The 15,615-nt window shown below is 34.6% G+C and overlaps 1 protein-coding gene across 1 annotated transcript; it reads left to right on the top strand.

The window, feature by feature from the left end:
- Positions 1-5,533: 5,533 nt before the first annotated feature.
- Positions 5,534-13,154, top strand: LOC307168576 (uncharacterized protein; the record flags this gene model as incomplete). The annotated part of the gene is made up of 4 exons (XM_079888694.1): positions 5,534-5,771; positions 6,889-7,065; positions 10,569-10,705; positions 12,972-13,154. 4 exons carry the CDS (start codon positions 5,534-5,536, stop codon positions 13,152-13,154), a joined length of 735 nt encoding a protein of 244 aa, XP_079744820.1.
- Positions 13,155-15,615: the final 2,461 nt, after the last annotated feature.

Raw genomic sequence — 15,615 nt, forward strand, 5'->3', positions numbered from 1 at the left:
TATCGTTGTGGTTGTGCTTTTTTAATTATTTTTTAATATTTTAATGTTTTTATTATAGTTCTTATTTTTAATAACAGAAATAACGGTAACATTTTCTCGTATTTGTTAACAATTAGTTAATTGATTAGATTACATCGAGGGCTTGGAACCAGAGGGGCGTAAGTGGCATTTGACCAACTTTACAGGAGAGCCAAAACAAAATTGACCACACTTCAATCAACTGTATTTATTAACCTTCATCCACAACATTGCAACCACATACATACTTATATGAGTAAGTTCTTAAGTGAACATATTATGGCATATTAACACGATGAACATATTCGAAAACCTTGCAAAATCTTGAAAATATGGCAAAAACATCAAATACGCCTTTTTGGCACCAAACATTTCCAATGCTTCTAAAGAAAAATAGGGCGTATCTGCTGATCAATGCAGAATGATTGGTCAAAACATTGGTTAAAAACACTCTAACTTCATAACTTTTCATTTTATTTAAAATACTGTATACATAGTCATTTAATTTCATCATTTCAAACTGTTTAACATTTCATTTCTAACCGTTTAATTTCAATTCTCATTTACGAGTTCACATTCATGTCAAACAGTTTAACATTTAATTTCAAACAGTTTAATTTCAATTTTTATTCATGAGTTCACATTAATGCATTTCATTTAAAACAGTTTAACATTTAATTTCAAACAGTTTAATTTCTCTTGTTTATTACACATTTCACTTTTTAGTTCACTTTAGTTGAATAAAAATTTTAATTAAACGGTTGGAAATTAAATGTTAAACAATTTGAAATGATGAAATTAAATGACTATGTATACAGTATTTTAAATAAAATGAAAAGTTATGAAGTTAGAGTGTTTTTAACCAATGTTTTGACCAATCATTTCTGCATTGATCAGCAGATACGCCCTATTTTTCTTTAGAAGCATTGGAAATGTTTGGTGCCAAAAAGGCGTATTTGATGTTTTTGCCATATTTTCAAGATTTTGCAAGGTTTTCGAATATGTTCATCGTGTTAATATGCCATAATATGTTCACTTAAGAACTTACTCATATAAGTATGTATGTGGTTGCAATGTTGTGGATGAAGGTTAATAAATACAGTTGATTGAAGTGTGGTCAAAATTTTGTTTTGGCTCTCCTGTAAAGTTGGTCAAATGCCACCTGCGCCCTTCTGGCTCCAAACAATGTGTAGGCCATACATGTATTTTTTAGAGCCAGAAGGGTGTAAGTGGACATACGCCCCTCTGGCTCCAAACAATGCTCAAACTTTTGTGTTAGGTCTTTGTTGTTTCGTTGCTTTATTCAATACAGGTTGATTTCTGATGCGTCTTTTTGGCACAACTAGATAGAGCTCATCAAGACCTTTAATTTGATATATAGAACTCATTTTCGCCCAAAATGCCACTTACGCCCCTCTGGTTCCAAGCCCTCGACATGAGGTATCAATAAATAATACAGCATTTATTAATCTTAGTTCATGTTAAATTCTGCATTTACTAATACATTTATAAAATCAAGTGGTATAACATCATGCACTATGAACTAACATAAACAGTAACTTACATTAACAAAGATTAAATAAATGTTGAAAAATTATATTGTTTGCTCATGTTATTTAATGCATTTGCTAATGTTTACTAATACATCCCCATTGTAAAGTGTTACCAAAATAACTAATTAATTATATAGTAACAATGCATAAAAGAACTGGAGAAAAAGGTGCATCGAGATTCTCAATTCGAGAATCGTTTGACACTTGAATCAAATCGTTTTCACTCGACAGCAGTGAAACTCTTTGCCCCCTGCTGACATGGCATTTCTACCATGGAAATGCAAAGAAACATAATTTCATTGCTGAGAGAGTCACAGATCCGTGGGGTAGCTTTACAAGTTGTGGGTGAGCGTGTGTGGGAAAACAACGAGGAAGGAAAAGACGTAAGTTTGAACTTAATAGTGAGTATTCCGGGAGACGGTGGTAAGGCCGTGATCCCCGTTCTCGGTCAGAAAGACATCGAAGATTTAAAAACAGGTAAGACGTTTTCTAAAATGTGTATTGCTTGTAACTCGTAGTTAGAGCACTAAAATGTCAATATATGTCCTAAAATGTGTAAACCTAGTCATAGAAAGTAAATACAAGTTTGTTAATAACTGTCCTTGCAGCAGAATCACGTGACCCACTGCACGAGGACGACGATCGGCAAGTAAAACACGTTATATATATATATATATATATATATATATATATATATATATATATATATATATATATATATACAGGGTGCGATTTGCCGGGGGGGATGCGTGGGATTTCCCCCTTTCTGGTCAATGTATCCCTGCCTCTGCTTACTTATTTTTATCCCCGGTGGGGATAAATTTATCCCCCCCTCAAAGTGATCAGTGCTACTACATAGTGGCGAGGCGGATCACAAAACTTATCACGGGTGACGGATCCGTGGTTTGATTAAAGTCCATTTTATTTAAAAATGCGCTACTTTGGCTGGCTCCGCAGCCTCTCTGTAATCACCACTCTGCAGACTTGCTCAATCTCAATGTCCCGCCCACGGCGCTGGTTACACCTCACGAGTAATAGCCTATCAACACTTGCGAGACGGTTGCAGGTCTTTTTTACGCCGCATATCAACATATTACTTAAGCGGGAATAAACATCACAATCTGATTATCTGTTTCTATGATGACGAGCAGAGTTAGTGTCCCAGTCACACCACTGAGAATGGCCGAAGTTACACACGGTGTTTTACTCAATTGAGGCTAAAGCAAAGGTTTTTTTTATTACTCACTCACTTCTGAGTGTCTGGCGCGAGTGATTTCAATCAATGTAAAGACGCGTTTACGCGAGTCTAGAGGTCCTGCGGCGCGAAGGCGTTTCGCGCGGCGCGGTATCGCGAAGCCCGAATGAGGCGAATTGACTTTGTCGGTCCGGCCCGACACATTAACTGTAATCATGAGCCCGAGCCCGATTTAAACACGACCATTTTTTAAATACGTGGGCCGTTATAACCAGGGGTACGTGGCGCCAGGGAAGGAGAGATGAAGCAAAGATGAAGTTGACGATCGCCATCTCCGTGAATGCGCATATATGGAGAAATGCATGGATTACATCAGAGTGTTGCATATTTCTTTTCGTTTAGAATTGTTTCGTTTAAAGACATTTCAAGCTTTCTTTAGATATAGCCTATTTCTTAATATTCTCTGTTAATTTATGATGAGATGCACTCCAGTTAACGTGCAGTGCAAGTGACCGCGGCGCGCCTCCATGATTATAGCCTATTGTCTGCTATATTTGCTTCTTATTTATTAAATACATGCAATTCGTTGATGAAACATGTATTAAAATTAAGATACAATTTATACAAAACGAAATTCACTTTAAAGAAAGGCTTTCTGCAAAACAAAACTTAATGAAGTGGTCAAAATCATGTCTGACTAGTCTGACAAGTCTCCTGATATACTGCACATCTTATCTTACTCGTGCTGTTCACTTTTCATAAATCAACATAGATGGAAAAAAAAAAACCATTATAATATTTTAACAAATATTAAACTAAATTAGCTTATTTAATGGCTACAACACATAGGCCTACAGAATCTGAAAGGCAGAAGTTGAAAGGCAATTGTGCATAGTAAAACATATACATTTATCAAGTTCACGGGTAATTGAGCGTGCATTTATTAATTATTATCTTAATGAATAATGCAACCAGGACAAATCATGTAAACTGCCTTGTTTGTTTATTCAGAATGAAATGGATCGCAAATGGGTCCGAATGAAGAAACGTAAAAAAAAAAAAAAAAAAAAAAACGTGAACAATGATGAACACAGAAAATGAACAAGAATGAACTTTGGATGGCCAAGTAGGCTACAACTCTAATTTAATTCAACAAGGTTTTAGAATATAGAATAATTTTTAAACAAAATAAATATTTTTAAAGTTTATTATCCCGGGCCAGTGTGATGCGTGCGAGTGGAGGAGACGCTCGCTGAGCATGACACGTGACGTGTTGCATTTTGTAACACAAGTGCTCGATCAAGGGCCCGGCCCGGGTGAAGTTCGGGCTCGGCCAGAGAATCTAAGCTCTGATTTATCTGATCCTGTCCATTAGCTTTGATCCATGTACGGCTTTTCAGAATGCCACCAAGTACAAATATTTATGTATTTTTTCAGCGCGAAAACTAGCTAGCTAGCTGGGAACAATGAAAAGGGTCCAGGGGTGCGTTTCCCGAAAGCATCATTAGCCAACTATGGTCGCAAGTTCCGTCGTTATCAGCATAGTTCAACGATTCCCAGATAGCAAACTGACATTGAACCAACATGGAAACGACGTCTCTCCTGACATTGAAACAACATCACTTTGCTCATCGAATTAACGTTGAATCAACGTCAGACACGCCATTCAACCGCATTTCAACATTGAATCAATGTTTTATTTTCAACGTAATAAATAGTAAAGATTGATCCAACGTTGAAATTTGATTGATGATTGATACTAACCTTTACAACTAAGAATCAACGTTGAATCGACGTCTGCCTGCTATCTGGGTTTGGTCTTTCCCGAAACCATCGTTCCAACGAACGTTCGCAAACAGCATCGCAAACTTGTGTGGTTGGAACGACAGCTCGTTAGAAGCATAGTTTCTAGTTTACATGAGATGTAGACTGAATAAATCCTTATCTTTAGCAAAATAAGCAAGCTGACATTCAGTAGGACCCGTGTTATTTATTTAGAATACATAAATGTAATTTACGTCTTTTAGTTTGTCAAGAGATTTAAAGCACCGTTTTTGAAGACTGCGCATGTGCGAACGTGCTCTACTATGTAAGAACGAGCCAAATATTGAGTCTGGTAATAAAGCAAAATAACAGAGAAAAATTAGAAATGGTCTTTAGATGCCATGTCTGTAACTTATATGACAAAATCTAGCGTTAATTCGATCTCAAACAGATGAATTAAAATAAGTTATTAGTCCACCACGTGCGAGACGTCATAAACCAACGTGGTTGAACGATACTTTGCGACAGACGGTCGTGACTGGCTAGTTGATTTCTCCAACGATGCATCGTACTATGGTAGTTAAGCAGCGAACTATATAGTTGTACGGGAAACGCACCCCAGAGCAGCAAATGCAGTGAATGAAGTTCATGTTCTCATGATTTATTTTTATAAATAATTTTTTCTTTTCGAAACATCCCCCCCCTCTGTTTTTTTCACAAATCGCACCCTGTATATATATATATATATATATATATATATATATATATATATATATATATATATATATATATATATATATATAATATTATTATTATTATTATTATTATTATTAAATACTGTTGTGTTCATATGATATTTGTTGTTGGACAATCATATGTTAATGGGTAAGCAGGCTTACTAGCAAATTTTAACATACCTAATATAGTTACCGTCATTAGATAAGGCTACGTGATTAACTTAGTGATTAAATTGACTTTCACTAATTTTTTTAGAGATAACGCCATGGAAGACAGTGATTCGGAAGACATCCCCATACCACCCCTCCCTCAACCAGCTCTTGCATCTGATCACGGAGGAAACCTAGCTCCTACTGCCTCCATTACCCTCGAAAAACTGCGTGAAGAGAAGAGTGCCTTAGTGGACCAGAGGGATCAGCTGAGAACAGAACTGGATCGGCTGTTGGACTCAGTTGCTGCCCCTGCACCTGCTCCATCGACTGTGCCTGCCACTCATAGCTACAGTAAGTTACATTGCAGTGTTTTTAACTGGTACTTTTTAATGCAGAGACACTAAACCAATTTGATCCAAATTTTCCCAGACATTAAAATATCCAAATGATGTGTCAATAGTATCCCTCTGAAATAATCAATATAATGATTAAAAAATATAGACATGTATGTGAAAAGTTGAGTTTTAAGGTTGCTCACAATTGTGAGCGGTGGAATAATGTGATACTGAATTAATGGTAGGCTATACCTTTTTGTTTAGTGCAATATTCACAGTAACTTTGTCATTGTTAAACTTTAATTCATCTTTTGCTAATAACTGCCATTTTAAAGTACAGTAAATTCAAAAAATGTTTTCCCAGTGGTCACAATTGTTGTCATCAACATGTTAACTTATTCCATGACCACACTCAACAAAACTGAATAAATGTGAACTTATATATTGATACTAGACACTTTGAAGTCAATGTGTAAAAAAAAAATCTTTATCATATCTTTATGTTAACATAATTTTTTTATTACCTTTTGTTTTTGGGCTTTGATGCAGCTACTCATGGTACAAACAAGGATGTAAATTGCTCTGGTCATTGTGACCAATTGAGCTATACAAGAGAAAATGCACATATTAAATTCATACCCTTTATTAGTTCCATATTTGCAGGAAATGGACTAAAAAAAACATTCAGTAACATTTTAAAGCTTTATAAATATTTTTATAATTTATAAATATTTTTATGGTCACAATTGTGATTGGTGGGATAGGGAAACACTTAATAATAACTTCACACTATACATCTTTATTTAAGCATTAGTAAATTATTAATTCATAATAGAGCATTGTTCCTACATTAATAGAGATTATTAAGCAGTTTATTAATAACAGGTTATGAATGTAATAGTATAACATGACAAATTGACCATTTATAAAGTATGAATACAGTTATTAAACACATTATAGACATGCTTATAAATCAAGAGCAAAGCATTTCTAGCTGTATTTATAAACTGCTTACTAATCTCTATCAATGTAGAAACAATGCTTTATAAATGATTAATTAATTATTTACAAATGCTTAACTGATAATTTATAGTGTGCAGTTATTATAAATGTTACCGATTTATGTTCTTTAGAGAAACCTGAAAAGAAGAGGAGAAGAATGACATCCTCCTCATCCTCCTCAACATCTTCAACCTCCACTTCATCTTCATCCTCCTCCTCATCTTCCTCATGTTCCAGTGACAAGGAAAGGAAGAAGAAGAAGAAGAAGAAAAAGAAAAAAGCAAATCCAAGATCATTTGGGAGAAGAAGTAAGTTGTAAATATAAAATATGTAAACATTACACTTTCTGCATGTTTTATTTGTCACTTTGAATACTTTCTCACTGTATATTTTTCCCTTGACCCTAAAGAGGACAAGCCATTTGGAAAATGAATGTCATAATTGGCATTACACATTTATGTCACTATATGTTCAGAGTTCTAGTAATGAGGAAAAAAGAAAAAATCTTCACTGTTATAACATATTTCGGCAATATGGTCAAAGTTTTTTGAGATTTCATATTGTGTGGTAGAACTTACACATAACAATAAAAATCTCAACAGAGACATACTCTAAGTTGTGAAGACATATGTTACACCTCAAAAAATGAATGTCTTAGATATTTTTACTGGAAAACATGACAAAAATACTTAGAATTCTTAAATTGAGATACATTTACGGGTACTTGTTAAGTAAAATGGCTTACGATTTTAAGTCTTTTTTACTGAAATACATTCTGAAATTTAAGAGGTTAAGGCTTAAAACAATTAAAAAATATCTGCCTGTGGGGTAAAAAAAAAAACTTAAATTGAGTTTATTGAATTAAGTTGAAACTGGAATTAAGTTAATTTTTCTTACCCCACTGACAGATATTTTTTACTTTAATAATAATAATAAGTTTATTTTTTATAGCGCCTTTCAAGAACCCAAGGTCGCTTCACAATGTAGGCCTAATACAAATAGTAAACAGACAGATATACAGGCCAACTGCTTATTATAACAGACAAACAAGCAGAAAGCAGATGGAAACAAGCAAACACTGATTAACATAAATCAAAGAAAACATATAGACCTATTTGTCAAAACATACATTTTGACAAATTATAAAAAATAAAATAAAGATGAGAAAATACTTGTTTTAAGCCTTTACCTATTACATTTCAGAATTTACCAAGTAAATGTATCTCAATTTAAGAATTTTCAGATGTTTATACTAGAAAACAAGACAAAAATACGTTCATTTTTTTGCAGTGTATAATCAGTGTAAAAGGTCAAATGGATTTATATGGTGTATAGATGTCCTATGCCTGTGTACGGCTTCAGCTAATATTATATTTTTTTATTGTGACCTCTACTCTGCCATAGTAAACAAACAAAACACTAACAATTTTGATAATAGTGCACTGCAAAAATGACTTTCTTAGTATTTTTTGTCTTGTTTTCAGTATATCTAAAAATTCCTAAATCAAGATGAATTTTCTTAATGAGCAAAATGACCCAAGAAAAGTCTAGGATGTTGACAAAAAATATCAAATGTAAGTGAATTTGTGCTTAAAACAAGCAAAAAAAAAATCTGCCTGTGGTCTTAGATTTTTTTTGGAAGTGTTTAAGAATACAGAAAACTTGTATACATTTTTTTTAATTTTTTATATATGGATATGTTTTATGCCTAAAAATCCTAAGATTAATATATCAAGTGTTTACTTGAGGTTACCTTTGATGAAGTGGTCAGTGTAAATACGAGTGTATGTTGATGGCTCCCATTGTTCCCCCTCACTGGGGACAGGGGCACATACGTTTATGACACAAAATTCACAAATACCTCTTTTCTGGGTTTTCGTCTCTGACTGCATTCTGTAGAAGCATAGCCCAGGATTGCCTCCTTATTAGTTAGTGCATTTTATTGAACAACAACTATTAAGTATTTATTCTAAACTAAAGAAATCACTTACTTCTTAAATCACTTCTTAGCACTCTCTTTCCTACTGTGTCTGATGACAAACTACATCCATTTTTTTCCATAATGCTAAGTTTCCCTCCCAAACAACAACACACTTCTGTGATGACATTAATTTTGTGTCATCTCTTGGTTGGTGTGTGCGTGCACTATTCCGATTGATGCTTACACAACATATTCAATAGTAGAAAACACTTTCTGGAACTTGTACCAACCCTGAAAAAGTGTATTCGAAACAGAGATATTATGTCGTATGTCCAAATGGTTCATTGAACCTTTGCACATGTTTAGCATGAGGAATACAATTTTTTAACTGTGTTGATAAGTTAGAATGCATGAAATACCATTAGACCCTCCTTTACACTGTAAGATTAGAAAGGAGCAAGCACCAATTAGGTGGTGAAATGCACTATACATTTAAATCACTAGTGTACAGAATAAGAAATATGACACCCTTCTCACTCATGGATTCAGTGTTCTGTGAGAATTTCTTGTGTTTTTTCCTTTAACATACCATACTCTGCATCGACTTAACTTACAGCAGTGACGAGCCCAGACATTTTAAACTGAGTGGACCTTGGTGAAATAGGGTGAACTTCAATGCCTACTCTTAAATTACATAATTTTACAATATAGTGGTTAAACGAATTACAACATAAAAGCAAAAAATGTAAATAAGGAAAATAAAATAAGAACAAATCAAGACATTATAAGCATATGGAAATAGAAAAAATAAAGTTACAAATAAAGTAAATTATAACAGTAGTAATTAGATACAGAAATACAATAAAATAAATAACACTGTCGTCTTCATTCTATAAATGAAATGTAATTAATCATTTTAAAGCTGCAGAAGTTATTTTCCTTTTGTCTTCTGTTGTTTGATTAACATAACGACACCAACATAAGCAGATTTCTTAAACGTACTGCCAATTTACCATAGAATAAACACTGACACACACATACTGACTCACACATGATCTGATTTCTTTCTGAGCTGTTTGCGGTCACTTTATGACATAGCTGATTGGTTTTATGAGAATAATTGCCAAGACTTTGTTATTTCGAGATTTGCGCAATTCGAATTTTGCGCGTGTGTTTCCTGTAAAGTGCAGAAAGATTCTGTGTTTGCATGCTTTTTGAAATGCGCGTCTCCGTGCGTAAGAGTGTGTGTCCATTTGAGTATGTGTGTGAATGTGTGCACAGAAAACAGCTGACTTTAACAACATCTTGTGCTCAAATCGATTACAATTGCTTGAATGTTAACATTTGCAAGGTTTAGTAACACATGCAAATATACGTTCTATATTATTTCTTTATAAATGATGCATGTTTAAGTGATTATTATGAAAGAGATTATTATAATTTGTGTGTGATTTCTTTTGATTTATTTTGTGTCTCTTCTGACTGTGTCAGCCAGCCGTCAATCTGAGTGGGCCAATGCCACCCTGGCACTTATGTAGCCTAGCAACTGAGTCACAGTCAGTTTTGCAACTGACATTCCTTGAATAAGCAAGGTTTGGGACCATCAACCTTGAGTTCAGGGTATATATGAAGATTTTGGTTCCAAAAATGTTTGTTATGATGTTTTTATTGTGTTTTATTGTGCTACTAAGCTGTATTGTTTTATTTATGAAGGCAAAACATACCAAATGCAGTTTGATTGATATTAATTGGAATGCACACTCAAAAAACTAGATTTTTGTAAAATGTATCTTATGAAACCAAACTCTTCATATGATGGTAAGTTAATCTTGCTTTCTGGTATACCCCTTTTGTAACACTGACCCAAATTTTATTTTCAATTTTTTCTAGTGTGTACCCCGGAACAAGTTACCCATAGATACAAGCTTCTTCTGAAAACATTCAAAAAAATTCGGAGTGTTCCTGAGTGCTTGAAAAGGCACAACATAGACAAAGCCACCTTGGCCTTGTCTAATATCATCGCAGAGGTAGGTATGAGTACAGACTTATTTATAATTTCAGCGATGTTGTTAAACAGCTTGCAGTAAGTATAAATTATTCACCACTACCTACTATTACACTACAATATTGATGTTAATTTCCTTATTAAAAATGCAGTCAAATCTAAAAGTCCTGCAATAAGTCATCCTTCATGAAGGTGATAATTTTAAGAATATTTAGTGATTTAAAAGTATAATCATTTTTGCAATGTGCACAAAGTTAATGGTGCTGTTATACTAAGAGGGTTTTCTATTATTTTTATCCATCCTCTATATCACTGAGCCTAGGCAAAATAACAGAAACACACTTCTTTATTGCTGTACAGTCCAACAGCAGTATAAAATATAGCCTCTATTAAATTACTACCTATTAAAGGGCAGGTTTAATGGTATTTGATGCATTCTGATGTATTAGCACAGTTGAAGAGTTGGATTACTCATGCTAAACATTGGCAAAGTTTAACAAAAGAAGTTAGAGTATTTCTAGGCCAAACTCACACCTCCTCTTTGCTTAATTTTTTTTTAATCACTTTTAACAGAAAACATGATGTACTTTATAAAACAAGTTGATAGTCAAATTCAGGTACATGTCTTGACTGAGCAGTGTTTACTGCTTTTGTTAATAAATTTAGAGTTTTTTTCTAGGTTTTTGTTTTTATTTTCCAAGTAGTCTTATAGACCCTTGATGCACCACTTTTATTATATTCATTAGAAGCTACTGTATTTATACCTTAGCTTTCTAAACTGCATGTTTTCATGCAGCTTATTTATGATATGATCTGTACTGTTATAAAATGTATATACCCGCTGAGATATGTATAGTCTTAATTTGGGTGGTCAATCTGTACATAAAACTAGCTAAATCAAGTAGAATTACTCTAAAAGTCATAAATACAAAAAACATATGCAATTATTAGTGAACGAGACTCAGGGCCTTATTTTAATGATCTAAACGCGCTGTCTAAAGTGCACGTTCTAAACGGCGTGTCAGATTCCACTTTTGCTAATTTAAAGACGGGAAATTTGTTTATGCGTTAAGCGCACGGTCTAAAAGTGTTGTTTCTATTATCCTTATGAGTAATGGGTGTGTTTTGGGCGTAACGTGCAATAAACCAATGAGAGTCTCATCTCTCATCCCCTTTAAAAGCCAGTTGCGCTGGCGCCATGCCTAATCCCTATTTAGATGGCGGAATTTGTAAACTGAAAAAATAAATGGAGGAACAAGACCACCAGTTAAAGATTAATGTTAAAAATTATGTTGTTTTTATTTGTATTGAAATTTTTTTTTTATTTTTTTTTATTAAAACCTTTAAAAGCCGTTTTCTTTCAGTCGTGGAAGTAAAAATAGCAGGCTTTTAATTGCTGTTAATGTATGGATAGCCTACATAATCGCTAATAAAATAATTTGCAAATATGCAAGAAAAGGTTTGTACTCTAAAAATACTTTATTTTTAACAACAGGAGATAAAGAATTTACAAATGTGTGGAGAGCCGAAACATTTCAGCACGCAGACAGCACCGTGAGTGTTTTAAAAGCATTACCGGTACTTAAAAATGTTTCTCATCTCATCATATCCAGAGGTACAAAGTCATCATATACAATAAATCCGTGGGGTAGCATTTAAAAAAACATTTAAAAATAGATGCAATATTTGCATTTGTTTAAAGCAAAACATTTAATTACTTACCAGGCTACAGGTGAAGCAGCTCTTTACGCCTTCTAACGTCTCGTAATCGGTCCTCATTTATGTCCAAGAGACTCAACAATAATCTTTTACATTTTAATCCTTTAATTTTTCATATTATAAAAAGGGTTGTGTGCTACTGTGAATCCATGTGTGATAAGCAGACGCGCATTGTTGTCCCATATTAGCCTACTAATGCACTCATTAAATAACAAAAACAATATTGCGCCATTGACTTTAGACTTAAGAGTAGGTTTTAGTTGGTCAATGGCGTAGTCTATTTTAGTTGCCTCAAAATAGCAATGCGCCAACAATGTGCCTGAACACACCTCATTTTCAGATCAGAACGCCCATGGGCGCAAAATTGGCGCAAATGCATTTGCTGTTCAAACAACATGGTGCTAAACGTGAAAATGAACATTGCGCCGGGTTGAAACTAGCAAAAGACACTTGTGTCCGGGTGTATGATAGGGCCGTCAATGTTTATGTCATACCCAAAACATTATTGGTGAACTAGTGCAACCTATTTTGATATTCTACTAACTACATTTCTGTTCTTGTAATTACAGGTGACAATAGCATCAGATGGGGAACAGTTTTCGGTTCCTACATATACCCCAGGGACAACTCTGCAGTCCTATGCCAAGGACTTGCAGCAATTTGTGGCCTCCTGTCCCCAACTTCAGGAAAAAATTGAGGACATGAAAAAGCAAAATAAGCTGCTTCCTATTAAAAATAAGTTTCGCCATTGATTTTTTTTTGTGTGTGTGTGTGTTCAATTTGTTTAAACCAATTGTTTGTTTTCTCTGTTCAACTGTTGCCGATTATTGTTTCTGTTATAGTTTCTGTTCTGTTTACAGTTTGTACAGTGTTGATGTCATTTCAACATTGTGATTGTTTATTGTTAAACTTGTTTTAATAAATGTTTTTGGTTTAATTGTGCTACTGTTCTTTTACAAGTACTAATTTAGAAATTTGATGATAATGCTAATGGTGAAGCTAGGTTTGTCGGTTTCAGCATACTGGTTTAATGTTGTATTTACCCTGTAACTACACAGAACAAGGGGGTAACAAGCTCCACTTTAATTTACAGCCCGCAGGAGTTACACTTACCCTGTAACTACACAGAACAAGGGGGTAACAAGCGCCACTTTAATTTACAGCCCGCAGGAGTTACACTTACCCTGTAACTACGCAGAACAAGGGGGTAACAAGCGCCACTTTAATTTACAGCCCGCAGGAGTTACACTTACCCTGTAACTACACAGAACAAGGGGGTAACAAGCGCCACTTTAATTTACAGCCCGCAGGAGTTACACTTACCCTGTAACTACGCAGAACAAGGGGGTAACAAGCTCCACTTTAATTTACAGCCCGCAGGAGTTACACTTACCCTGTAACTACACAGAACAAGGGGGTAACAAGCGCCACTTTAATTTACAGCCCGCAGGAGTTACACTTACCCTGTAACTACACAGAACAAGGGGGTAACAAGCGCCACTTTAATTTACAGCCCGCAGGAGTTACACTTACCCTGTAACTACACAGAACAAGGGGGTAACAAGCGCCACTTTAATTTACAGCCCGCAGGAGTTACACTTACCCTGTAACTACACAGAACAAGGGGGAAACAAGCTCCACTTTAATTTACAGCCCGCAGGAGTTACACTTACCCTGTAACTACACAGAACAAGGGGGTAACAAGCGCCACTTTAATTTACAGCCCGCAGGAGTTACACTTACCCTGTAACTACACAGAACAAGGGGGAAACAAACACTACTTAATATGTAACAATACGAAACAACACTATTTGCACAGTAATTACAGAGAAAGGTACTCTTATTAAGAAAACAAAACAAGAAAACTTTTAATTACACAGTATCCCCTGACATTTAAGTGTCATTGCAATACAATGTGATGAGGTAAGTACATGGTACGTTCTAAATTAAAATCATAGCAGAAACTTTTTTTTTTTTTTGGCTTAACGTTAAGTAGTTTAGTAAGAAAAGCCAATAAATTTTAATTCTTTATCATTCTGTGCTTACATACAGCCATATATAAGTTTAATTTACAACCCACAGATGTCAAAATTACCCTGTAACTACATTGTACAAGAACATATTTTGCCAGAAATGTGATAAAAACTTTTATATACAACAGACGTACAATTTTTGCCTGGAATATATTAACAGAATAGGTACCTGTTAGTTTTAAAATAATTACATTATAAATAATTTGCTTGTATATCTGGTTGTACCCCTTTATTACCCCAAACTTAACATATTGTTCCCTTATACCTACACGGAGGTACACTATAATTACAGAAACGTACACCGTAATTTTGGTTTACTTACGAAGTTCTTTGCAGGTTGTATATCTGCTTGTTACCCCTTTATTACCCAAAACTTAACATATTGTTCCCTTATACCTACACGGAAGTACACTATAATTACAGAAACGTACACCGTAATTTCGGTTTACTTACGCAGTTGTTTGCGGGTCGTAATATAAAGTGTTACCGAAATTTGCATTCAGAGGTTGCACCTTTTGGAGGTGTGTGACCATTTGTCTTGAGAGACCACCTTCCTTTGTAAGTCAGTTATCTTTAAACTCTTAAAAACCTTATTACCTTTTGTTTTACTTATTTGGAAATGAGACATTTGTTCCAGTCGCACTGTGACATTTTAAATGATACCAAACATGAAAAATACTCTGTGATAATCATTCACATTAAACTATACATTTTTCTTGGGTGAATTCAGGTGATCATCTGAGCATGAGAGAGAGGGGGTGAGGAGAGAGGGAAAGAGATGTAGATTAGGATGACTCGGAGGTGAGACTTTCGTCTCGATGGTGCACGAGGGCTAGTTCAAATGGTAATCTCCAGAGAGGTCCTTTTGTCCTCTCAGGGTCTGGTCGCTCTTGAAACAGACTGTCCGGCATTTTGTAATTTCTCAATTCTTACAATATAATTAAGAGATGACTGACCATTAGTGATGATTCACCTAAATAAGAGGATCAAACATTCTAAGTCACCATTGAGGAGATCAGTGTTTTTGTTTCCTGTAGTTGGGCTCTTGACCCTTGACTGTTTTGTTAGTTTTTACACTGACTGCCTTAACAGTGTGCTCAGAAAACAAAGATGTTGAAATAGAACAACACCAACAATAATGTGCTACTGACCGTCACACTCAGTTGCAGGAAGAAACAAG

The sequence above is a fragment of the Squalius cephalus genome (genome assembly GCF_949319135.1).
Source record: "Squalius cephalus genome assembly, chromosome: 12".
Classification (NCBI taxonomy): domain Eukaryota; kingdom Metazoa; phylum Chordata; class Actinopteri; order Cypriniformes; family Leuciscidae; genus Squalius; species Squalius cephalus.